This window comes from Quercus lobata, chromosome 5 (assembly GCF_001633185.2).
Source record: "Quercus lobata isolate SW786 chromosome 5, ValleyOak3.0 Primary Assembly, whole genome shotgun sequence".
NCBI lineage: Eukaryota > Viridiplantae > Streptophyta > Magnoliopsida > Fagales > Fagaceae > Quercus > Quercus lobata.
The window spans coordinates 71859437-71886664 of NC_044908.1; the positions used below are offsets into that span (position 1 = coordinate 71859437).

The following is a 27228-nucleotide window of genomic DNA, read 5'->3' on the forward strand; positions in this document are numbered from 1 at the left end:
AAAAACTTTATTAATCACAACATAATGTCATACATAGCATCATACAATAGGATTTAAGGGCACATATCCTAACATAAGGCACTTTAGTTTGCTTCAGAGATAGGGATCAATCAAGTTGTCATGTAGGGGGACTCTCCAGTGCTAATGAAAGCTTTGATCAATGATAGTGAAAATTTGATGTAAGGCTCTGTTGTAGGCCTTTTACTCAATTACGTTACTCTTATACTTTTTTTAAGAATGAATGTTACTCTCATACTAAGAGCATTTGCATTGGGTCTTCTATATGCCAAATTTTTGGTATATTTTAGTATCAAGGCACAAAAATAGCCCATTACCTGGTCTTGCAAAATCTTACCGTTGCAAAAAATTTGCAATTATGCTATAGTGCCATCCTAAATGTATGATGGCATTGTAGCACAATTGTAAACCAAAATATTTATATTTTATTCCCTTTTTCACCTTTTGTTTTCTTTGACTTTTGTCTTTCAACTCCTCTCTCTCTCTCTCTCTCTCTCTCTCTCTCTCTCTCTCAAAGCTCATCTCCTCTCTCTCTCTCACCTGTTACCATTTGCGCTCTCTTTCTTTCCCTATCCCTCTTTTCTTTTCTCTTTTTCTCATTCAATCCTTCCCCCTCTCTCATCCCTCTCTGTGTGGATCGGTGCCCATGCATTAGTGTATCTCAAATCATACAGCGTGGGTTAGGTGGTGCGGTGGCGTGGGTCTGGTGGCATGGGCAAGTGGTTGTGGCGGGATGAGTAGGTGGTTACGGTGGCATGGGTTTAGTGGCTTAGGTAGATCTCTTCCCTCTTTGTTGCTCTTTGTCTCTCTTTGATATCTCTTCCCTTTCTTTTCTTTTTTTTCTCTCTCTTTCCTTGAATCAAGCTTTTTGGGTCTAATGGTTTGATATGGCAGATCAGGGTGCTGTCGTGGTGGTGGATCAGTGGGTGGCGGTTGTGTTGTTGATAATTGATCGAGGTGGTGTCGTGGTTGGCCTTCTGTAATGAGTCAGATGCCAAGCTAATCTCAAATATGATGTATACTGTTGAACTGTATTCTTTCTAATTTTTAGAAAAGTTTGGATGTCATCTTCATTTAGACTATTCTTGTTTGGCAACCCAGTGAGGCTTTAATGATTCTTTATTCTTTAATTTATATAAGTTCTCTAATTGTAGGTTCAGTTTTCTTATGGGCATGTGCCATAGTCTGTTTCAAAAATACGTGGGTACATAAAGAACAAAATATCAAGAATCAAAGATTTTATATTCTAAATTGTAAGTTTAAATGTGCTTAAATTGGGAGGTGGTTGTGTTGATGATGGTTGGGTTGAGTTTCTGTGCTGTGGATTTTTTTGGGGTTTGGGATGAGTTTTTGTGCTGAGGATTTTGGGTCTAGGTTTTGGGTAGTGGTTAAGAGACAGAGAAAGAGAAAAATGAGAGAGAAAAAAAATATTTTATTGTTTAGATATATTATTTTAATATGTTGTATAGAAAAATAAAAAATAGGATGTTGGGTGTGTTGTAAAATGGTATGGTATAATAAATAAAGTAGTTTTTAAGATAGTAAAATGAGATATATTTTAGAAACCAGGTGTGAATGCTCTAAGAGAGAAGCTAATAAGGTTACTCATAATCTAAATAAGTATGCAATACATGCATGTGCCAGATTTTGTTATGTGCATAGAGGAAGTAGAGACAAAACTAAAAGACAATCCGGTAAATATGCAACTCTAACTCCCACTAAAATATTGTCTAAAAAATAAGACCACTTTCCTGTTAATTTTCAAATTGCTTTATCCACTTATAAATTAGATTTGCAAAATAAAAATTATATATATAATAAAAACACAGAGTTTTTTTTTTTCCTTAAAAAAAAGCCTTATTGCACACACGAAACGCATGTGATGAGGCTAATTTTTATAACCTATATGGATTTATAAAACATATGGATCCTTGAGTTAAACTATTTTATTTAGCTGTCTTCGTGTGCGTTTGGATAAGAATGAAAAATTAATATTATTTCACTATTCAATTTATTTTTGCTACTATTCATGGGCTCCACTACACTTTTTGGCACTATTCATAGGTCTCACTATATTATTTGAACTAACTTTTTCTTTTATCTACAATACTTTCAGCAATAATTTTCAGTTTCAGCAAAATAAACGATATCCAAACACACCCTTCATGTAGCTTAATTTAGTATCCTTAACTTTTAACACAATGAATTTAATTCTTCTAAAAAAAAATAAAAAAAAGAAAGAGAAGACAATTAGTTTGACCTAGCTAGTATCAACCCTTCAAAAACATATCAATAAACAATACACCAATACCAAAAATACCTATTAAGCAAACACATTTATTCATCACAAAATCGGTTCTTCTTAAGTCCAACTTCTATATATGAAAGCTCACAAAAAATATCATTCGAATTTGCAACTGAACCAGGCTCCAGACAAAAACACTTTTCAGAAAAAGACAATATTCGCTACTTAGACCCGATAGTAAGTCTAAAGCTCCCCATTATTAGATACAGCTAAAAAGAAAAAGGACCGAAAATGTGGAAAAAGAAGGGAGGAAATAGAAAAGTTGGATTGGAGCATTCAAATTAAAGATACCAAATTTTATAGTATGTGATATCTCAAGAAATTTTATTGGTATGTGTTTAGTAGTTGTCGTGTGTAATCGATATAATGTCAGAGAAACGACGAAGTTGTCAAATACATAAAATAATTATTGATTTGATAAATATATGGACCAAAAAAGTGAGAAAATGAAAAATTGATGTAAATTTCCTTTACTTTGAGAAGAAAAAGTAAGAGAATATATAATATGTATTAATTAATTTTTTTTTGTTGGGTATTTTATTTTATTATTATATACCCTTGTATAATTAATTGTTGTCTTTTTCCCTAAAAAAATACAATGTAATTATCATTTTTATTTTTTATACAATAATTATTTATTATATATATAAACATTTTCTTAAATTCTTAATATTTGTATTGATAAACTTACTTTCTCATTTGAGTTATAATGCTACCGACACAAACTATTTTTACAAATTGATGTTGTGGTCAATTTTTTACTGATTTTCATCCAAACCCACCATTAATATCACTTTTTAATTTACCAATAATCACACATCATATTAGACATTTGTATTTGTATTTTTTTTTTTTTGTAAAATAATTTGTATCTCTCCTATTACTCTTAAAAGATTTGTTTATAACAAATCACTCGCTATTATATTTAGAAAGATAGGAATGAAAGAAAGGATAACAATCAAGGAAAGTGTTTCTCAAAAAAATAAAAAAATAAAAAACAATTGAGGAAAGAGGAAGACGGTAGAATTTGTTTTGGCAAAGGAAATCCCATAATAAAAACGGTACCGTAAGAATTTGTTATGGTTTAAATTTTGAAATAGTGAAGTCCCCTTCTTCTTTTTTCTGAGAGAAATCATAGGAATCATAAATATCTTTAATCAAGAGAGTGAATCAAAAATCAAAATAAGAGGCTCCAAAACCGGAAGAGGAGAATCTTCTGCCAGAAGCTGTTCCTGTTGGATCTCCTCCAGAATGTGCCCCACGCGAGATAAGTGTGGTCATGTACGGGATCAACAATCACACTAACAAGATCAAATTTCAAATTTCAAATTTTGAAATTTAAATTTAGATTTGTTAGTGTAATTGTCGATAAAATATTCTGTTGATTAAAAAAAAAAAGTGTTTGCTGCTGTTGATTCTTAAAAAAGAAGAATTTGAAAGAAAAAAAAAAAAAAAGTTTACATGGTTCTGTTTCTATTTAAAAAAAGGGTTCATGTATAAATAATAAATTAAGAAAACTATAATTAAGAAGTGATAAAAACGATTTAAAATGTTGATAATCACAAAATAGGTTAACAATTAAACAATAGTTAAAAACTATAACTAAAAAGTTGATATGAATTATTAAAAAATAAAAATAGGTCCATAAGTATTAAATAAGTTAAATGCAAAAATTTTATTAAAACAATACACATGTCAATTAGGTAAGATAACCATGATTTTTAAGAGTCAAATTTTATTATAAAGTATTAATAATATTTTTTTATTAAAAAAATTCTAGTAACGCGTTTGTGTGATGCGTGGGCTAATTAATTCAAAATTTTATTTAAAAGAAAAAAATATTTCGTAAATATTATCTAAACTTTCATAATAATTAATGAGCCACTTGAAACTATAATAATTTATTTATATTATTTAATTATTATTGTAATAAATTCATCATACTTGAGCTATTTGACACAAAAATTGTTTATATTAAAATTATTATAGCTGATTAAAATAATTAAATATAAAAATATTAAATCTTATTTTAAATTTCTTGAAAATTTATAATAGAGCATTCATTAGAATAGAATTATATATTTCTTGGAACCCAAATAATAGAACTTTACTTACATTAAACTATCTTTAAAAAAAATTAAAATTAAAATTAAATTTTAGTTGGAATATAAAATTTTTAATTTCTTGAAACATAAGTAATAGAGTTTTTGTGTTCAATTAAACCATCCTAAGAATTAATAAAAAATAAATAAATTTATTTAATAACTAATGAAAGTGTAGCCACTTGTTCAATTGCTCTAATTTTTTAGAATCAAATTTTATTCTACAGTATATGATATGATGTGATTAAAAAACCTACATAAGTAGTTTTTTAAATTACTACATAATTGGTAGGAACTTGAAATTCTTTTCATGATGTTTGACCAACACAATTTTAATCAAACAACGGGCAATCAAATTTGGATTTATTTTTTGGTCAATTTTACAAAAAAACTGGAATCTTTCTAGAGTCATTGGTGTTCTTTTTGTTTTTTAGAGAATTTTTTATGATTGCATTCTTTATCGTTTGACGAAAACATCAATCATTTTTTAGTATAGAGTTTGATTGAACTCCAAAGAATAAGTAATAGAGTTTTTTAGTTCAATTAAACCATCCTTAGAATTAATAAAAAATAAATTTATTTATTTAATAACTAATGAAAGTGTAGCCACTTGTTCAGTTCTCATTTTTTAGAATCAAATTTTATTCTACAGTATATGATGTGATGTGATTAAAAAATTTACTTAAGTAATTTTTTAATTACTACATAATTGGTAGGAACTTGAAATTTTTTTCATGATGTTTGACCAACACAATTTTAATCAAACAACGGGCAATCAAATTTGGATTTATTTTTTGGTCAATTTTACAAAAAAACAGGAATCTTTCTATAATCATTGGCGCTCTTTTTGTTTTTTAGAGAATTTTTTATGATTGCGTTCTTTGTTGTTTGACCAAAACATCAATCATTTTTTAGCATAAGGAGAGATTGAACCCCAAAGAATAAGTAATAGAGTTTTTTAGTTCAATTAAACCATCCTAAGAATTAATAAAAAATAAGTAAATTTATTTAATAACTAATGAAAGTTTAGGGGGTGTTTGGATTTCATGTTTCCATAACTCATAACTCTGTTTCCATCACCCATAACTAAAAAATGGTGGGACCCATGACTGAGAGGCTTGTTTGGATTTTGTTTCCAGTTATTGTTTTCATCACTCAATTCTCTGATTTTTGAGTGATGAGTTATGGAAACTGAAAACACATTTTAGGTGTTTTCATTTTCCATAATTCTGTTTTTAATTGCATTTCTGTAATTAAAACTACAAAGTTGGTCCCACGGTCAAAGTTAGCCGCAACTTTTGACCCTCTTTTTTTTTTTTTTTTTCATCACTAGGTTCAGTAACTTCATTTCTTTTTCCTTTCACACTAGGTGACTTCTTCTTCTTCTTCTTCTTCTTCTTTTTTCTTTTCCTTTTCACGCTGCGTCTTGGTCTTCTTCATTAAGTTTTTTCTTTCACTAGGTTCAGTGAGTTTGGGTTTCTGATTTTTTTTTTTTTTTTTTTTTTCACTAGGATCAGGTTTCTGGGTTTTTTTTTTTTTTTTTTTTTTTCACTGAGTTCGGATACTAGGGGTTGAAGGAAAAAAAAAAAAAAAAAGGTAAAAGCTGCACCAAGTTATAAGTATGGGGCCCACAAATAGTTGAAAATTTTAAGTGATAACAAGTTGAGTAATGGTGCCAAACAGACTTTTTGTAGAGAGTTGGGGTATTTTAAGTGATGAGTGATGAGTAACGAAAATTGAGTGAGGAGTGATGAGTGATGAGTGATAAAATAAAAATCCAAACAGGGCCTTAGCCACTTGTTCAATTGTTCTCATTTTTTAGAATCAAATTTTATTCTATAGTATATGATATAATGTGATTAAAAAATCTACTTTAGTAGTTTTTTAAATTACTACATAATTAATAGGAACTTGAAATTCTTTTCATGATGTTTGACCGACACAATTTTAATCAAACAACGAGCAATCAAATTTGGATTTCTTTTTTTTTTGGTCAATTTTACAAAAAAAACAAGAATCTTTCTATAGTCATTGGCATTCTTTTTGTTTTTTAGAGAATTTTTTATGACTGCGTTCTTTGTCATTTGACCAAATATCAATTATTTTTTAGGGTAGGTAGAGATTGAACCTTAAATCTTTTATTCAACCATTAGAGACTTTATCAATTCTTATTCTTGATAATGTTTGTGAGGTTTAACCATATGATAAAATTGAGGTTTGGTTTACTTTCAGTACTTTTTTAAAATGAATCTTCTTTTATTTTAATGAGAGATTACCATATCATGCACTAACTAAATAAAATGTGAGTATTAAAACTCACTACAACTTGCAATTATATATTTAAAACAAAAGGACATGTCCGGTTAAAAAAAGTAGCTAAATCCATAAAATTGATTAGCAAAAAAAAAAAACATACACAAAATTATTATTGTAGAAAGTGGGGAGGTTTCTATTCGATGTGGGACGACTAGGACGTTGCAAGCATGCCGAAAACGTTGCAAAACATGCCGAGAACGACCAAGGACGTTACTTGCATGCCTAAGACGTTGCCAATCATTCCTTAGGTACTCACAATTATTTTTCTTTTTCCATTTTTTTTTTTTTTTTTTTTTTTTTTTTTTTTTTTTTTGCTGAGGTGTTTTTACTTTAAATAAAAAGTACTTTTACTCAAAAAGAAAAAAATAAATCAAAGAAATTGCGGTTAAGTAATACTAGTACTCCATATTCCCATCACTATTATACACTTTTTTAATTGGGTAGAAGAATCCTAGTCGGCCTCAACCTTGTTTTCGAAGAAATTGGTCTGTTTGATAAATCAGTAACTCCGAGGATCATGGGCCAAAATTTCAAAACAATTGGGTTCACTCTCGTACTGAATTATTAAAACCCATTTTGTCAAACTTAGCTCTGACTTTTCTCTCTGTTTTCTCTCTTCCCACAGAGAGAGAGAGATAGTAAGAGAATCTGAAGAAGAAGAAGATGATGACGAGGAGGTGCTCGAGAAGGCTAAGCATTAACAAAGAGAATGAGAAAGATGGTGGGTCAAAGATGGTGATGATGAGGTACGAGAGAAGAAGGAAAAGGATCAAGGAAGAGAGTGAGAAGGAGAAAGAGAAAGGGTCGTCTGAGATGATGATGTACGAGAGAAGAAGGAAAAGGATTAAGGAAGAGAGTGACAATGCCGAGGAGATTGATAAAGAGAATGTTGCAGAAGATTGGTGTTTCGTTTGCAAAGATGGTGGAAAGCTAATTATCTGCGAGCTCGGGTCAGTTTTTTTTATTTATTATTTATTTTATTTCATTTTTTTTATTTTGGATTTTGATCAAGCAAGAAAAGAAACTATTTGTTTGTGTGAAAATTCCAGTACTGTTGTTGACTGGAAAGATCTGTTTTTTGTTTTTGTCTCACATTAGAATCATTGTTTTGTTTGGTACTTCTCAAAAAAAAAAAAAAAAAATATCATTGTTTTGGAATTTTGTTTTTATTGGGATTAAGGGTAATTGTGTAATTTTAGATGCCTGTGCTTTGAAAAGTGGGGTACCCAAACCAGTAACTATGGGGTGTTTGCTACGTGTAATTTGGTGTTTGAAAATATATATGAAAATACTGTGACTGAAAAAGTACGTGAAAATACGTATAATGTTGTTTAAAAACTGAAATATAGTCCGTTTGGTAACTAAGTTTGAGTAAGGTATTTTGAGTGTTTTTGATATATGTATAGATGAAAAAGTGCGTTGAAATGTGTGTAAATGTATTTGAAATGTGAAAAATGTGTGTTGAGTAGGGTTTGAGTTGTCATACCAATCAGGGCCTATAGTGAGAAAGAAAGAATATATTGGTTTTATATTGTGTCCTTATGGTTTTATATCTTTCTATGCTTACATTATGGTGGTATATTTAATGACTGTGGGATTCATTCCTATGTATGAAAAAATATATTAATATAAAAATAAAAAATAAAAAAAATACGAGATGGTACAAGCGAACAGAGAATGTCTATTTCATTTTTTAAATAAATCTCATTATAATGATTTTTTTTTAAGTAGTACGGCCTTTAGAATAGTTAGAAGAAAATATATTATACTTTTTAGATTTTTATTTTTTCCCTTCGTGCTTCATTTACTTTCTGCTCATAGTTTTTACGGACCAGTCTGAGCTTATGAAACCAGCATAAAAATTCAACACGGGTGTAGAGATAGATAATTACCTACTTGGTTGGAAAGAACCCTCTCTTACTTGAAAAGAAACATACTTGTTTAGTGAAATATACAACTACACTGCAATGCCTTGGTCTCAAAACTATGGAGTCAGTTATGGTTATGGATCATCAATTAAAATAATCTTGATTCTTCACTTGTGTGTGTGATATTTATATATATATATATATATATATAATTGCAAAATCGGGATTAGTAAATGTGTATATCATAAACCAACATCAAAATTGAAAAGGCTAATCATCTTTGACAAAATAAAATAAAATCTGCAATCCTCTCAGCCAGCTTTTCTCTACAGCATAACTTATCACAAGTTTATGAAATCATTTAATCTCTACTTTTTTTTTTATTGGTTTGTGTTTTGTCTTGTAAAGACATGAAATGATGTTTTGTCTCCCTTTTTGAAAGCTTCCTTCAAGTGAATTACCTATGGTGGCACTATGCAGAATCTCATTTGTTACATGGCCTTAAAATGATAATATAGAAATGCTAGCTCATGAGTCATGATTACCTCTTGGCCATTTAAACTGAAAATTTTGTTTGCTCTGATCCGTTTTTATTTTCTAGTCAGTAGGAACCCATGATCCCTTGTAAAGGGTTTTGTTTATAGGCCAAATGCATGACCCCACCACCCCTAGTGTCCCTCTATAATCTTATTTAAATTACACTTTACTATCATGTATTGTTTTACATTTTTTCTAAGCTCTTAGCTCTTTAAATTAAAATACCATCATCAGAAAGAGCTCTTTTCTGCCTTATAATCCATCCAGTATCCATAGCATATAAGTTATGATAACTACTTGCTGCAATGTTGTGTATTATGTTTGTGGAGGAACATCTCAGTAAAGAGTAAAGGGGTCATAAATGAGTGTCATGTCAATGGAGTTTCCAATTGTATTTGGTTTGATTTTGCTCAGGTTGGGAATTTTCTTTGAGGCATTGTTGTAGGTTTGGAGCAACGTTGTACTTATTTGCCAAATATATTAGTTGAATTCGGAGAGTGCCAAGGGGTTCACAGTTTATTCTAAAATTATGGAAAATATCTTCTAATGACGAACCTTTTGTTTTCCTGCTGTTGAAACTTGAACATATGCATTCCAGAATTTGAATGTTAAAGGAGCATATGTGTCTTTTAGCTAATGTAGTAATTCATCACGTCTCAAAGGACCATTTGCATATCATTTGATTGTATTGTTGTTCATTAGCTTCTCAAATATGGCTTGACAAAATTTAAGAAACTTGCGATTTGGCACATGTTGGATTTGTCAGAAACTAGGTTCTAACAAGCTTGACAGTTTAATATACATGTGAAAATTTTGGTATGCTTTTGTGAGAGTGAAAAATTAGTGGGGCTGATCAAGTAAAATAACACGATCATGTAGATTTTTTTTTTAAAAAAAATTAAGTAACATGATAATCTTGATTCAATACTATATGTGTGTGTGTGTGTTTCTTTGTGCTTCTTTGGGGATTCCATATAAACAGAATGATCCTTTAATTGCTCTACATAGATCGTTGTCTACATTATTTTATTCATGTATCTGCTGATTCCAGGGATTGTCTAAAAGTTTATCATCCTGGATGTGTGGGAAAGAAAGTTTCATTTTTGGAGGGCAGAGAAAGCTGGACTTGCAGTAAGCCATTTACATTTTTCAACTTTGATAAGTTCGAATTTGATTTGATTTTTTTTTTTTTTTTAATAAATAAGTTAGGATTTGATTGTGTACCGTCTTTTCCATCAAAACATTTGCTTATCAAGTATGGCACGAATTTGGTAGATCTAGCATGCATGAAGGCTCATGCTCGATCATTTGGCTATCTTCTAGGATCATTCCAATCTTAATAAATGATTCTGATTCTCCTATGTTACACTTTTTGATTCCAATTTTTTTTTTTTTTAAATTAACTATTAAAAGCTCTCTGTTCTAACAATTTTATTTTATTTTTTATATTATTTATTTTATAAATGTAGTGTGTGTATGTGTGAATTATCACCTCACAAGAAATTAGTATAAAAAAATTTCTCAGTACTATTTATACTACAATTAGTTTAACATGTTTTAACTGATCCTACTGATAGTACTTCAATATATGTTGAAACTTCCTATTTTGCACTGAATTCCTATTTAATAGTTTTTTTATCACACTGGAATTTTGTCTCATCACATTTTCAATCACACGCTTGCTTTGCAAAATTATTAAATGATAAGCTTTATATGTCAGATTGGCACTATTGCTCAATATGCCATAAATCTCCAAAGTTTCAGTGCTTTTGCTGTCCTTATGCCATATGTGAGTGCTGCATGAATGCTGCTGAGTTTGCACCAACTCGTGGGAAGAAGGGATTCTGCAGTGAGTGTTTGAAGCTTGTTCTATTTGCAGAAGAAAACGTGGAGTATGATTCTGATGGGGTATGTGATGCAATCCTACAAGCACTTCCTCCTTAATAATGATATGGGGGTCATGGGTTCAAGATCCACAAGGTGCTTGTGTAACTTGCCCAAAAAATAATCTCAAATTTGTGTGCATGTCAAAGAGAGAGAAGTTGGATTTTAAGCAGCCTCTATTATCTCTGCTCTTCATTGCATCATCTTTTATTAGATAATTGAGCTAAGGATTCACATTTATATAAAAAATGACAAAATCATTGGCATATTCACTAAAGAGAGTTGATTGAATTTGTTTTTCTGTTTCTGGAAAATTACTTTTTATTGTCAATGGAGCATTTATTTATGTCTATTTTTTGTTTCTTCCTTGGTTGTATGGTTGTTGATTTTTCAGGGCAAGATAGACTTTAATAACAGAGATACCTATGAGGGGCTGTTCAAGGAATATTGGGATATTGTAAAGGATGAAGAAGGCCTGACTTTGGATGATGTCAGTAATACAAAAGCCAAGATGAAGAACAGTGAAAATGAACATGAACTGATAAGATCTGTGTGTGATTTGGATGAAATGGAACAATATAGGCCTTTATGCAAGCGGAGGAAGTCCAAGGCGCAAGTGTTCATGGGATGGGGATCAAAACCTCTCATTGAATTTCTCCAATCCCTGGGTCAAGATATAACCAAACAGTTAACACAATTCGATGTTGATCGTCTCATTTTTGAATACATTCAAGAAAACAAACTTCTAGACCCATTAAAGAAGAAGAAGGTCCTTTGTGATGAAAGGTTGCATTCTCTTTTTGGAAAGAAATCGGTTTCTAAGAACCGTATATATAATCTTTTGGATGTACATTTTGCTGAGAACTTGGTGCAGTCAGAGGAGGATGAAATTGAGCATGAAGATAAAACCAATTCCAGAGTCAAAAATGAAAATTTCAGGCTACCGTCTAAGAAGAAGACAATATTGAGCTCAGATAAATCTCCGTCAGAGGAAGTTGAAAGAATTTTCCAACAAACAGGCTATGCCTCCATAATTACTGAAAACATAAAGCTTCTATACTTACGGAGGAGCTTAGTGGAGGTGTTATTGAAGGACCGCAATAGCTTTAGTGGAAAAATAGTGGGGAGTCTTGTGAAAGTTAAAAATGACCCCATGGATTATTTGCAGAAAAATTCTCACCAGCTTGCCCAAGTTGTAGGTAATTGTTACAAAGCAAAGTGATCTGCTAGCATTGTGTTAATATTTCAGATAAGATAAGCTTGGTCTCTTGTTTGAATAGTCTGGTTTCTTTAATAAGATAGTCTGTTAAACTAAACGTTAACCATTATCTTCAATAACTAATGATTGATTTCTTTTCTTTTATAATATTTATTCTCCCTTCTTTTTTTTTACGGTCTCAGGCGTGAAAGAAACCTCATCAGCTGGTAAAATCAATAGTGAAATTCTCCTGCAAGCTTCCAGTGTACCAATGGACATTCGCATTTCCCTGCTGTCTGATTCTGACTTCACCAAGGTAACTAAATTGTTTGAAAACTTTCTCATTTTAAATGAAGCAAATATTTTTTTAAATGTTGATTAATTTAAAATCGGCTGAATCAATTATTTTTCTGGTACAAGTCATATAACTCATAAGAATAAATTAGGAACAGCCATTGTCTTTTTAAAAAAAAATTCCATTGAACAGTTGTCTCTAGCGTAAAATTGGAGTAGTAAGTTTGGAGTATGTTCAGTTGATCAGAAATACCCTCCACAACATTGTGTTGCTAATTGTGTAGTGCTGTTTGCAGGAGGAATTGGAGGATTTGCAGCAAAAAGTAAAAAACGGCGTGCACAAAAAACTGACTGTTGTATGTTCTCTCATTCATAAGCAGTTATCTCTCATTTATGTTGTTTTTAGTAAGTACTCTTTTCAAAGTTTCTTATCTGGCAAATTTTTTTTTTTTTTTTTTAAAGAAAGGAAATAAAAAATAATAATAATAAATTACCAAAAAATGATTTTATCAGGGATATTTTTTTTAGAACAGCAAAGGAAGAACAATCCTATGCATGATTATTCTACAGTGAGATGAATTTTAAAGTTTTAGATTTGAACACAGTTACATTTACAGAAAAGACTGAAAATCCATATGGTGCCTATCTGAAAACTATGCCATGGCAGAACATGTTTTTGAGAAGAAAAAAGCAATGAAAAGTTATCTTTGTTCTCTCAAGAAAAGTTTTCTAGCTAATTTAATTAGACGTCAATTTTTTCTGGCATTGAAATCTCTTTTTCTAAACTAAAAGAACCACCCATTTTTTTTATCTGTACTAAATTCTTCAACTATATTCTGTAAAAAGATCTTCAGAAATAAGGCTACAAATTATCTATCAAAAAAAGTAAGCTATAAATTGGTAGGAACTTGGTAAACTATCTTACCATCTTCTCACCTCAACTTGAACATCCCATCATCTTGTGGAAATTGTCTTCATTTCCATTGCATGTCTGTTTAAAAATTTACTTAGATAATTGCATGCTATTCATCTCCATTTGTTGCGTGAAACAATTACCTAGGTATACTTAGATAATTACACGCTTTTCATGTATCTTAACTGTGTGAAACCATCACCTAGATTATGGGAAAGCGGTAGCACTGGTTGCAGAAACTATGTATAAAGTAAAGAAGGTAGATATTTACACTGATCTCAAAAACATATATGCTGGTTAAGTCATGCAAGAATTAATTACCAAGCAGATAAATAAACAAAATAAATAAATAAATTCCAGGACTAGATAACTTCCTGGAGCTTGTCGAACGATCTTTTAGAAGTTTTGGGATGCCTTTCAATTCTCAGACTGCCTTTTGTGGTAATAATCTCCTGAAATTTTGCTGTTATAATTGTCATATGATTATTATTGTGAGTAAACATTTGATCATTTGTAAGAACTCTGCACCAGAAATTCATCCCAAGGATTAAAGTAAAATTCTAATCCTATGACAATGTTTAAAAAAAGAAAAAGAAAAAAAGAAGTAACCTTTAATTATGTTTGCGTGAATCATTGATATATGTAATTTTTGAAGATTCCATCATCTAGGTCCTTCTGTTGTAACTTGTCAGTCCAGACTGTTGATAGAAACTTGACAAACTTGCGGTTGGATTTCTCTTTAACTAGTTCTTACTAAACATTGAAATAATGAATTTTCATGTTCTTTTTATTGGTTCACCATGGAGGCTTGTGCACTTCTTGACATAACCTAGAAAGCTCTTTCAACTCTGTAAGTTCTTTATAAAATATGTTTATGAGAAAATAAGGATTTCACTTTTCAGTTGTTAGATAATTGTCAGATATTTACCCAGTTTCTTTGTTTGTTTGCATTCTATAGTTTAATGATTAATATGGAGAATCAAAACCTGAACCAGAATACATTGTTTGACAGGTGGAGCTAGAACAGAAGGCCAGAAGTCTGCGTGCGGATATAATGAAGCATGTATGTGATTTAATGCTAGTAGTAGTAGTAGTAGTAGTAGCATCATCAAATGATATGTATACACACACACACACATATAATAATCAATAACTTTTGAATGAACATGCTTACAAAATATCATGATGATAAAGATAGCTATCTCATCTATAGTTTTATCTAATGCAATATTCAATGTTTTATCTTTATAACTTTGTTAATGGCGCCTGAAATGTTGTATCATTTTCATATATGCATTTGTTTTATCTTTTTATTTATTTATTTATTTTTGCTTACTTTGGTGTCATCTAATTTTATCAAACAATTTGATCTACTGCTTTGTCTTCATTTTCTGATCCTTTTGTGCATTTGATGCACAATTTTTGTAGTGGATTGAGAGAGAGCTGGTTCAATTACAAAACCGCATTGATTATTCAAATGAGAAGGGCCTGCGAAAAGAATATCCTTTTATGGTGTATGATTTGTTATTTTTGAATCAGGACTGCTAACATATTCCAAGTAATGAATGCTTATATCAGATTCTTATTCCTTTAAATACTCAACAGCACAAAAGGGTAATTTACCTTGGGATTAAAAAATCATTAAAGTTTCTCCAAAGAAGCTAGATTTATAATGTAATGCACAAATTACCATTATTTTTCTTTCACCAACTCCATCCCATCTTTATACTTGAGCAGTCATTTTAACGAGTTCATCTAATGTGTTCATGCATCATTTCTACCCATTTGCTGGCTTGTGTAGGTGCATCCTTTTTTGTTTATTTGTCCATTTGCTTCTCAGTAGATGGCGTGGACCTTAACCTGCTTCGTGTTATACATTATCTCAATATCTAGATCAAAGAGCATTGCTCCAAAAGCCTTCTGAGCAGGAACGATTGATAAATCAGGTGCCAGAGGTTGTTGCAGAGTTTGTAGAGCTCGAAGTTGCTTCTGGAAACTCAGAATCTGATAAACAACTCAGTTCATGCTCACCACAATCGATTGTGCATGATCCCAAAACTCCCAGTACTTGAATTGAATTTTTTTTAATTGGTGAATTAAATTCTGCAGGGCTGTGACTTAAAATAGTTTAAATTTTAAGAGTTGTCCAATGCAATTATATTTTACCCTTTAGTAAATGTTATGTTATATATTTTAGATGCATCATGTTATCTTGATCTTTTCCAGCTTTGGAAAATTCCTTTCCAAGTTTTTTAGTCTGAAGAAACTAAAAATTTGAAACAGTACTTTCACAGCTTTGTTAATATATTTTTTATGCATCATGTTATTTGAATTTAGATGATTGATATTGCTTCTTTTCATACTTTCCTGAGCTACAAATTGAAGCAATTTAGAATTACTCAAACATGAGCTGGGTATATTGGAGAACTCTCTGGCCTCATATTTGTTAAAAGAAAAAACTTGGCAAAAGAAGAGAACAAATCTATTGGATTCATTACAAAATGAAAAAATATCTAAGAGGGTCAAATTAATTGAGTTCGAAATGTGAGGTGTTTACCAGAAAATTAGAAGAATTGTGAACTACCCAGGGGGAAAATGTTTTTCCTCCTTTTTTATTGATCTCTCTTAAAGTTTCCAATTAATAAGATTTTTCGTGAATTTGAGGAGTTCATACTTATGTACATTTGGAGTCAATGGATCCAGGTTTCCATCTCTCCTTTCAATTCTATGATCCTCTCTATTCTCCCAACTTTTTGCCATTTCTAGTCATATGAACTAAGGTAATAAACTCCCCAATAGGGAACCTAAGTGGCAGACTCATTAGACTGTGCGGCGTGACATAAACTTAAAAGTTTCAAGTTTAATCAACTATACTATTGGTCCATGGGATTTTCAGTGTATCTCATGCATAGAAAATGAAATTGTTTGGCTAAAAATTGAGACACTACTTCCTTATATCCAAACAATAAAAAATTAAGGCAATAGGTTCATAGAACAGATGAACCAGGATTGGAAATCTTGATAACATCGAAAGCATACCTTATAGGACTAATACAGAGCCCTCATATTACAGAGATCAAAAATCATTATATTTACAAAGAGAAAATTGCTCATTTCTAGCATAAATTTCACGGCCATGGCTCTCAATCTCCATCAAAAGCAAACAGTTGACCTCCCTCTTTCACTCCCTCTAGATTTTCTTCTTGCTCATAATCGAAAACCCATTTCTCAGATTTTTAGTTTATTTTCACTTAAATGGAAGGGAAACTTATAGGGAGTATCTCTATTTGTTAAAACTGGGTTGTCTGAAATTTTGTTCAGAAAGTAACTGAGATAAAATTCACATAATTAAACCCAGCGGATTTCATGTGTGTGAGAATTTAGCATGTATATATGTAATATGTTACTGAATTCAATCTCAATGTGTTCTAATTAGTAAAATGCATTGTTGAAAGTGATGTACAATTCAATAATTTTCTTTATTTTGGGAAAATTTACATTTTAATTGGACCATAATCCACTTGTTAGTTCCAATTATCTCAACTGGTAGAGTCTCTCTCCTATCACTGTTTTTATGTGGTCTCATCCCATAGCATTGTTCATAATTCATTCATAGCTTTGATAGATAAAAGGAGGACGAGCATCTAAATATGGAGCACAACCATTGCAAGAATACATCAAGAAAATTAGAAATAAATTTATTTGAAATAAATTCATTTCTTGATTCAAAGTAAATATTATAAATCTAAAAAGTATATATTAACACTTAATTTTAAATTTTAAATTATATAATTTCATATACACTCTTATACTCACAGGAAACAAAAATCAATTCATATGGAGATGGTGGGTAAATTGTATGTAATATTTCTCAATTATCTCATAATTATTCTTTAACATGGAGTAACTCTAATAACATAATTTATTTACTTATTTTAAATAAATAAAAACATAATTTATTTATTTTTTATTAAAAAAAAAAAACATTACATAACATTTCCAGGCGATAAAATTAGAGCAATAATAAGTGAACTTCAAAAGAGCAAATTGCACTGGATTAAACTGAACAGCAAAGCTCCTTCCCTGCAACAATAGTTAACAAAAAATCACAAACTCAGTGAGTGATTTAAATAAACCAGTAACTCGGCCGAGTCACGAGTTCAATAAGCTTATGATTTTCATTACCTTTCGGAAATTAAAGCCGAGTCACCTTCTTCTACTCGCTTCCTCTTCCGACTCGGGCCCTGCCTCGACGAGGCAAACGAGGCGATCTGCAGTTGAGTCTGGAGCAGCATCCGAGTCAACTCGGCCTCCGACTCAGCCCGCCGCTTCTCCGCTTCCAATCGCGAGGCCTCCCGCTCCTTGGCCATCTCCAACTGGGCTCGCTCCATCCTCAGCAGCGACTCGGAGAAGACTCGAAAGCTAGCTGCCAGACCGGTGAACCGAGTCGACTCAGTGGTCGATTCGGTGCTCTCCGAGTCAGAACTCGGGGGTTCATTGGAATCTTCGTCGTGGGGGTGTGCGCCGGATAAGAGTCCAGCGTCAACGGCGTATTTTAGACGGTTCTCTTCGTTGCCAACGGCCCGGTTGGGTCCGGCTCGACCGGTCTGCTCTGCCATTAGTCAGTGAGTGACTCAGTACTCAGTAGCACTTAGTATTGCATTGTTGTGTTGTGCTGTGTTACCTTTTGCGGAAGAGATGCTCTCAACAAGTAATAGACAGAATTATTGTGAGAAAGATAAAACTTTTTGAAAAGCAATTTTTGTTGAGACCCTTTACCGAGTCTATTCCATAGGTTAACGAATAATAAAATTATTCTCACATAAAAATAATAATAACAATAATAAAATGATAAAACTTCCACACAATACTTTAATACTTAGTATGGTATGGTTTTTTTTAAAGTAATTTTCAATCTATGCTATTTTTGGTGTAGGCTTATTAAACTATCAAAAATTTTACCAGTTGAACTAGCTGAAACCAGTATAGTATGATAAACCATGTGTAATAATCACAGTACCACAAGTATAAATGTTTGTAGAGATGTGAGAAGGATAGTACATGTTTGCCATAATGCTTAGAACTCAAGATTAGCAAATTCAAGTTCCAAAAATATGCTACATAACTAAATAAATTTAGGCTAAGCTATTCAATAAGTTTTTTTTTTTTTTTTAATTACAAAAACATAATATTTGGCAAAAAAAGAAGCCTGAGATATGTCATATGATATCTAGATAATATTTGTTTCAAATTCTTAAGTTTTTGTAAGAGTTTAAATCTACTTCAGTTTTCAATAAATTGTTTAGAACTTTTTAATACTAACTTTTAAAAGTTTTTTTTTTTTTTTTCATTATGAAATGGAACAAAATTTACATAAACATTTTCCTTTTCAAATTAAAATGGTAAAAAATTGATCACAGAAAAAGGGGCTTTTTTGTCTAATACTTCGTTTTGGCAAATTTGTTTTACTAAAAAACATCTGCCCACACTTATTTAGTTATATATCACATTCTTAGAATTTGAATTTGCTAAATTTGAGTTCTAAGTGAAAATCTAGTTTTCCGAACTCGAGTTCTAAGCTTCAATTTGACTTATTTGAAACTTTTTTTACTTATATAACACATTTTTTCCATAATGCTTGCAACTCAAGGTTAGCAAACTCAAGTTTCAAAAATGTGCTACATAATTAAATAAGTTTGGGCGTAAGCTTTTCAGTAAATTTTTTTTTTATAAAAACATAATATTTGGCAACCAAAAAAAAAAAAAAAAAGCCTGAGATACATCATACTTTATCTAGATAATATTTGTTTCAAAATTTTTAAAATTTTGTAAGAGTTGAAATCTACTTCAGTTTACAATAAAAAAATCATTAAAGCAAAAACCATGTCCAAATTTCTAGAGTTATGTAACGAAGAGAACTTTCACACCAGAGACCAAAACATATGGTTATAAAACTAGGATTCAATTGTATGCACAAAGGGCTTAGAGCACTCAAAGTAGTGGTGCTAAATAGCTATATTGCTATTTTTAGCACCACTAATCACAAAAGTAGAGCTATAGCAGTGGAGCTATAGTAAAAAAAATTGACTTCTCAGCTACAGTGCACATCTAAAAATAGATGTGTACTGTAGAAGGAAAAAAATTTATATTTTAATTAATTACTCTCTCTTCTTTTATTAAATTAAGCTTTTCTCTCTCTTTCTTTTTCACATTCACTCTTTCTTCTTCACCGAACCAAACCCAACACTTCTCCCTTTCAATTTTTTTTTTTTTTTTTTTTTTTGAGTCCTTCCTCCAGCCATTTTTCTCAATTTTTTCTTTCTTCTTCACTGAACCCAGCCCTTCTATTCTCCACCTTCATTTTTTTTTTCTTTCTTCCTCCAACTCCTCACCACTCCTTAGCCACTGCCCACCAAGCAGCCAGCGACCCAAGTCCTAAGCCGTTGCCAACACAAGTCCCAAGCCACTGGCGACCCAAGCCTGGTGGTGGTGGTTTTTTTTTTTTAAATCAGAGTTGTGGGTGGTGGTTGTTGAGGTGGGTTTGTGGTGGTGGTGGTGGGTTGTTGATTGGGTTGTGTTTGTGGTCTATGTTCGTGGTGGTGGTGGGTTGTCCCAAGCCATTACTGTGGGCGGTTGTTGTTGGCTATGGTGGTGGTGTGGGTTTTCTTTGTTGGTTGTCCCTGGGTTTTTTTGTTGCTGGATTTGTGGGTTTGTTGAATTTTGGTTGTTTTTATGTGTGATTTTGGTTGGTTTTTGAGATGATTTTGTTGCAAATTTGATAGATTTGGGTTGTGTTAATGGTGGCCTGTGGATAGTGGAGGTGGTTGTGGGTTGTGGGTGGCAGTGGAGGTGGCTGGGGTTTTGGGTTTGCTTATTTTTCTTCAGAATCTTCAGATGATCGGTTTGTGGTGTTTTTTTTTTTTGCAATTATTTTATTGTAGTAGATATATTATTTCATTGTGATGTTTATATTATTTTATTGTGTTGAAAGCTAAAATAGATCCACTGCTGCGGGATGTTTTGTAAAATGAGTAGGTAAAATAGATAAAGTGACTTTTTGTGGTGTCAAATAGCTAAAAAAATAACTTCACTGTTGTTTGTTTCCTCTCTAAAATAGCTCCGCTGCTGTTTGCCAAATAGATAAAGTGACTTTTTGTGGTGCCAAATAGTTTGTTTCCTCTCTAATTTTGTCCATCAATCTAGGACACAACAAACATAGAAAAAATACAAACAAACAAACATCAAAACACTATAACTAAATTATATAACTTCTATTGTGAATTTTAGTTATACCCAAAAAAAATAATATAATATTTCAATTTTAGACGTTTATACCCACAACTGAACCTTTTTCCAGCATTCTTCACAAAACATTTATATGTGAAATTTGATTGCTGGAACTTCAAAAGAAATTAACATACAAAAGCTTCCGAATTGAAAATATATTGATGGTAGCTAGTATCCTAAAATTAATCTAAAAAATCGTTCATTATGGTTGTCTGCCAATTTATATCAAGTTTCATAAATCAAAAGCTTCTCATCATATAAGATCTAATAAAAAGGTATATTATAATCTTAAAATCAAATAATTATAAATTGAAAATCCCACTTGTCATTTTCCAAAAAGTTTAAGTTATTAAAAAATAATGAATTTAATTATTTAACTATAACTCTAACATCCCATCACATGTGGGCCCAAACTCCCCCTTAATAAGTGGGGCCTAATATGTAGGAATTTTAACAAATTAAATGAGAGGAATGATATATAGAGACATGGATCAAATCTCCTGCTTTTATATTATGTTAAATTATTTAGGACAATTTTACGGAAAAAATAAAATTATTTAGGACAATCCTAAACAACTAAATAGATTTATTTAACTTCTGTAACCATTTAGGATATAATAAGACCTAGACCTTTTCACACAGTGGAATGGCTGTACACGTTCATTAATTCAACTTTGTTTACGACCTTGAGCTAGTAAGAAATTATTCTATCTTGTTCATCACTTCATCTGATTTTAAAACAAATTTACGCACTTTTTTTCTTGAAGGAAGCATAACTATTTAAACTTACACCATACCATAAAATATATGCATGTTTCCACATCTAAGCGCCCTATAATTTTAGCAATTAACGCGTTGTTTGTTTCAATGATAATATTTTCTAGAAAATGAGTTATTTTTCATAAAATATTTTCTGTTAAACTATCTTATTTTCTTAAGTTTGGTAGCAACCTTAAATGAGTTGAAAATAATTTTCTAACTTCCTTTATTTAGATTGCCGTGAAATAGAGTTGTTTTCCAAAAAAATTGTTGGAAAAAATTCTGTAAATAAACATAAGTCACGATTTTTATATTGATTAAATATAGTTTTCTTTTAACTCACTTTTCTTGATACTATTAAACACTGGAAAATACGAAAAACTATCTTCATCCAAAGTTTTCCATCGAAACAAACAGAGCATAAACAATCAATACTTAATAGTAAAGTAAATCAATTAAAGAAAAGACACTATATATTATTGTTGAAGGAGCAAATCCTAACCAGCTAAATGTGTCAGACTCATCACTAATGTTAGAGATATATATATCAACCCACCTAGTCAATGCCTAAGCCCAATCATACTTGGTGTGCAACCCAAGACATATACTTGTACTACAATCAGAAGTGGCTTTATACAGACTTTAGAGCATTCACATCAGTTGGTATATAACAGAAAAAGTTATGAAATTTACATATTTTTGCTCAAAAACTACCTATACCAGTCCTTACTACAGTAATTGTGTAAATATACATGATTACTGTAACTTAGCATTTTATTTTTTTATTCATTTCTTATCTGACGTCATATCTATTCTCTCTCTCTCTCTCCTCTTTCACCTTGTTCCGCCAACATGTTGACCACCACAAGTGAGAATGGTGATGATGTGGACTCATCAGTGTGTGGAAAACCCAGAATCGTTGCCGATCAAGCATATTGGTGATTGGGTCGCTTCAGTTTTTGCAGATCTAAATGTGAAGGGTTTTGGCTCGGTTGATCTGCACAATGAGTTGATTTGTGTAATGGGTTGGATTTGGTTGTGAAGGAGGATAGAGAGAGACTTGAGTTTGGGAAGGAAGAAGGGAATGGTTGTGGAGGAAGGGAAAGAGAGAGTCTTGGGATTGGAAAGGAAGAAGTGGTTGGCTATGGAGGAGGAGAGATTTTTGCATTGGTTTGGATGGATGAATAGACTAGTTGTGGAAGAGGAGAAAAAGTGGGTTTGGAAAGGAAAAAAATAGAGTAGGTTCAAAGAGAGGGAGACAGAGATATGGTTTTTTTTTTTTTTTTTTTTTTTTTTTTGAGGAAGAGAGAGATGATTTTCGAAAATAATAAAAAAGAATTGATATAGAAATATAATTTAATGAAATTCAGTATAAGCCTGCGTTTGGTTTAGGTGAAAATATTTTATGTAAAACATTTTATGGCCTTATGGGTGTTTGGGTAGACTAGAAAACCCGATCAAACTAAAATCAATTATCAATTGACTGTAAAATATGGGTAGGTAAGGAGTAAAATAGTTAACACTTTCATTTTACACCCTTCACTCATGCTAGACTCGAACACAAAGAGAGAGAGAGAGAGAGAGAGAGCAGATTGCAAAGCTCCGACAACCCATCTCAACACCATCTATAGCCATCATCCTCACCGCCAATCAAGGTAAGGTCTCTTTCTCTCTCTTCCTCCCTCTTTCTCCCTTTTTCTCTCTCTATTTCCCTCAAACCATTCTACCCTCTTTCTTTCTATAGATCTGCCACACCCCCTCTCCCAACTAATCTACTCTCTCTCATGAATCAGTCAACATAAATTGGTGGTTGGGGACAATGGTTAGGTTTGATTTGGGCTTTTGGATCTGACGGTAACTAGGTTTTGGCTAGGTGATTGGATGGGTTTCGATCAGCCTGGATGGGTGGTTGGCACGAGGTTTTGGGGTTTGTGTGTGTGTGTGTGATGGTTTCTACTTCTAGGTTTTTGTGAGGTGGCTTTCGGATTATATAAATATTTTCCGGTAAAAATTTTACTTGTAAGCCAAAAACTGGAAACTATTTTTCGACGTATTTTATAGAACTAACCAAATGCCTAAAATATTTTCTTTTCAAAAAAATATTTTCACCTGAAAATATTTTACATTCTTAAAACATTTTACATTGAGCCAAACACAGCTTAAAATAGATGATCTGATGTGGGGTATTTTGAAAAATGATGTAAAATAGAAAAAATAGGTTCGTATACTACAATAGACGGGAATTTTTGCACAAATTGATGCAAATGCTCTTAGGGTGTTCATATGAACACCCTAACTCGTAAAAAAAAAAAAAAAAAATATATATATATATATATACACACACACACATAATTATTTTTAAACTAAATTGTTTTGTCTGTCCTAAAAAAAAATGCTATGTCCACAACATTTTTTACAACACTTTCACAAAAAAATCCTAAGTAATAAGTTATTACCAGTTGTTATTGATGGGCAAAAAAGTAATTTAAGTGGTAATTTGAATTAAAACCAATAACAACTTACCACTTATAATTTGTTGTGAAAATATTATAGACGTAACACTTCTCTAAAAAAAATGTTAAACACCTGAACTTGAGAATCCCAAGAATTTTTCAATTTGCTTATATCCTCATAACTATACATAAGGCTAGCATTTTCAATGATATCAAAATTGTCTTTCAATTTTACATTTAGGCAATTCTCTCTCTCTCTCTCTCTCTCTCTCTCTCTCTCTCTATATATATATATATATATATATATTCTTACATATAGGAATATGGTAATTTGAACATATTATTTTTGGTAATTAGATAAACATTGACATTCTACATCTTGGATTTAGTTGGTCAAATCAAAGCTAACTTGTTATAATCAAGGTTGTCAAAATCGCGATCCAGATCGTAAAATCGCACGATTTTACGATCCTACCTCACCAAAAAGATTAAAATCGTAGCAGGATCGCAAAAATGTTTGGATCGTTTGTAGGATCGTGTAGGATCGTATAAGATTGTAGGATCGTATGGGATCCTACCGATCCTACCATTTGGTTTTTTTTTTTTTTTTTTTTTTTTTTTTTTTTTTTTTTTTTTTTTTAAGTGGGATTCATTTGGGTCATTTGGGTAAGTCCAGTAAAATAATTCCCAGTCCACCTAAAGGTCTAAAACCCATAAGCCCAATGAATTGAAGTCCCAAATTTACCCCTCTCTCAAAATAAAATCTCAAAAAAACCTATACTACTTAAGTTAAGTTTTCAAAAACAAAACCTAAATATTTTAGAAACACTAAGCTCCAGCACGCAGCAGCTCTATCCGCACCTCCACAGTCCCCTGTCAAAAACCCAGCACTTCTCAGCCCTTTCAATGGTGAGCCATCGCTGCTTTCAAGCTTTCTTAAGTATTTAGAAACATTTAGATACATTTAGCGCCAGCACCTCAGTCTCGCACCTCCTCAATCCTTTGTCAAAAGCTCCAGCACGCAGCAGCTTTGTCCAGCGCCTCCACAGTCCACTGTCAAAAACCCAGCACCTCTCAGCCCTCTCAATGGTGAGCCATCGCTGCTTTCAAGCTTTCTTAAGTATTACGATGATTAAGCCATGGATGTTGATACTAGGAAGGATATAGATGATGAAATGAGATATGACGATAATAGTGACTAGATTAGAAGAACTTTAGAATGAGAATTCTCTTTTGGATTTCATATTTGTAATTAGCTAGTTTACCCTAGATTGAGAATTCTCTTTTTGAATTACATATTGTAAATTTGTAGTTAGCTAGTTTTTATATGCTAACTAGCCTAACTTATTTTGGATTTGGAACTTAGAATTTGGAAAACATTTTCCATATGTGTAGATAATATTTTGGTACTTAGTTGCTAATTAAACATGTACTGAACTTTTTAGATACACTATGTCAAAAGTTAAATATATTTTGTTTTTTTAGAATAACATAAGAACAATGTAGTGCGTGCAAATTACATTTTATGATACAATTTTATTTTTTTTTAATGAATGGATTCATATTTTAAGTGATTATATAACATACAAAGTCACTATCAATAGGATTTTTTCTTAAAATCTGAAAATAGGTAGGATCTTACGATCCACGATCCTACCTACCTCCCACGGTCCTACGTAGGATCCCGATTTTGACAACCTTGGTTATAATGCTATATTATTTTCATTTCAACTTATCCATTTCTACAAACCAATTTAACAATTTTATTTTGTATGAACAAGGAAACCATTATATTTATGTTTATAACCATGTGTGTCACTGTGCACATATAAGGGGTACAAAATAATATAATATTGAAAAAACTAAATATCAATAACAATACCAACATATACATAAATATAAACATATGAATATACAAATATAAATAAAATAATAAAAGTGAAAACTATGCATTAAGTATCATGAGTCAATAGATAATTGGAATTTTTTATGTTTTCTATTGAAATTTCATTCAAATATACTTAATGCACTTAGTGGGCCTCTATAAAACATATTATTATTTAAATTGGCTAATAACATACAAATTTGTGACTTGTAACCATCGTGGAATATAAATTAATAATCTATACAACTCCTACCATCATGGACGATTTGACCACAATGTCAACAGGGATAAATATATTTGATTCCTTGTTGAGCATAATATTTATCTATATCTTAAAGTATTTCTATAGCTATTCTTTTTAATTGAATTTGATTCTTAATATATCATTTACTATATAAAATGAGTTAACATTTTATCTAGCTTAACGTGAATCATTCCAACTCAAATAGGATTAACATGAGCCTCCATTGAAAATTGATCTTGAGGATTCCAGAAACTTGAACTAGTTGGAAGTAGAGCGCTCAAAGTGTATTAAATAATTTCTTTTTGTGACTTCAAGATGAGGTTCTAAACCACTGATGAATGGTGAAAACATATTATCCATAGTTTGTAAAAGAACTCTAGTAATTGCCATTTAAACGCTGCATATGATGGTAGGTGGATTTCCAAATCAATACACCCAATCCTAGGCCTAAGATAAGGAGAGAAATATGCGTTGTAATAAAAAAATAGAGGAGACAAACTAGATTTTGATTAAATGGGCATAATCTTTTATCATTTACTTTCTTGCATTCAAATTTCCACTTATAATTGTTTTATCATCTGCTTAATAAGGGAGATGAAGTTTAAATCTCCCACTAGAAAGTTTTGATGTCTTTTAAACTCGAGGTGCTTTTGAGAATTTATTTATTTTCACCTTTTTATTTATTTATGTCATGTTAATTTTACCCAAGGTGTCCTAACGAATTTTCAACATGACCACAGTCTTTTATCCTAATTTTTGCTTAGACCACCTATTTGGGATTTCAATCTGGCGAACATGTCATAACTTTTTCCCTAGGCTACCTTTGGAGGGTTTTCAACCTAGCGGGCTTTTCTCTCTATTTTTTTTTTTATATATATATTTTTGCTCACATAAGATACTTGCAAAGGTGACCGTATTCAGTACCTGAGCCAAATTTAATCTATTCTAATTGAATTTTTAGGTGATTAGATAAACACTGGAATTTTACAACTTATCCAACTCTATAAAAACAAGTTCACAGTTTAATTTTATACCCCTTATATACATAAACCCACAAGGAAACACATGGATATAAACATAAATGTCAATATAAATATAAATATAATAATAAACATAAACATACAAAAATTAAATACATATATAAATAAAACAATACAAAGGAAAA

General features: G+C 31.4%; 2 protein-coding genes across 6 annotated transcripts; one reads left to right on the plus strand and one right to left on the minus strand.

Annotated features, from left to right (window-relative positions):
- Positions 1–7184: 7184 nt before the first annotated feature.
- LOC115989437 (uncharacterized protein At5g08430-like) lies at positions 7185–15668 on the plus strand. 5 transcript variants are annotated; one of them, XR_004091928.1, is made up of 9 exons: positions 7185–7691; positions 10198–10277; positions 10867–11054; positions 11425–12229; positions 12432–12544; positions 12819–12927; positions 14448–14498; positions 14864–14934; positions 15312–15331. XR_004091928.1 is itself a non-coding variant. In XM_031113116.1 (9 exons), exons 1-9 carry the CDS (start codon positions 7405–7407, stop codon positions 15505–15507), a joined length of 1851 nt encoding a protein of 616 aa, XP_030968976.1. In that variant the 5' UTR covers positions 7185–7404; the 3' UTR covers positions 15508–15668. The 5 variants fall into 5 exon arrangements, 4 of the variants coding, with proteins under 4 accessions (XP_030968976.1, XP_030968977.1, XP_030968979.1 ...); XM_031113116.1 differs by having other exon boundaries at positions 12819–12878; positions 15312–15668; XM_031113117.1 differs by lacking the exons at positions 14864–14934; positions 15312–15331 and adding an exon at positions 14242–14285.
- Positions 15669–17252: 1584 nt separating this feature from the next.
- On the minus strand, positions 17253–18207 carry LOC115992282 (uncharacterized protein At4g22160). Its single transcript, XM_031116432.1, has 2 exons — positions 17621–18207; positions 17253–17518 (listed from the first exon to the last, which is right to left on the minus strand). The coding sequence occupies exons 1-2, from the start codon at positions 18052–18054 to the stop codon at positions 17470–17472; spliced, it is 483 nt and encodes a 160-aa protein (XP_030972292.1). The 5' UTR covers positions 18055–18207; the 3' UTR covers positions 17253–17469.
- Between the last annotated feature and the right edge of the window lie 9021 nt (positions 18208–27228).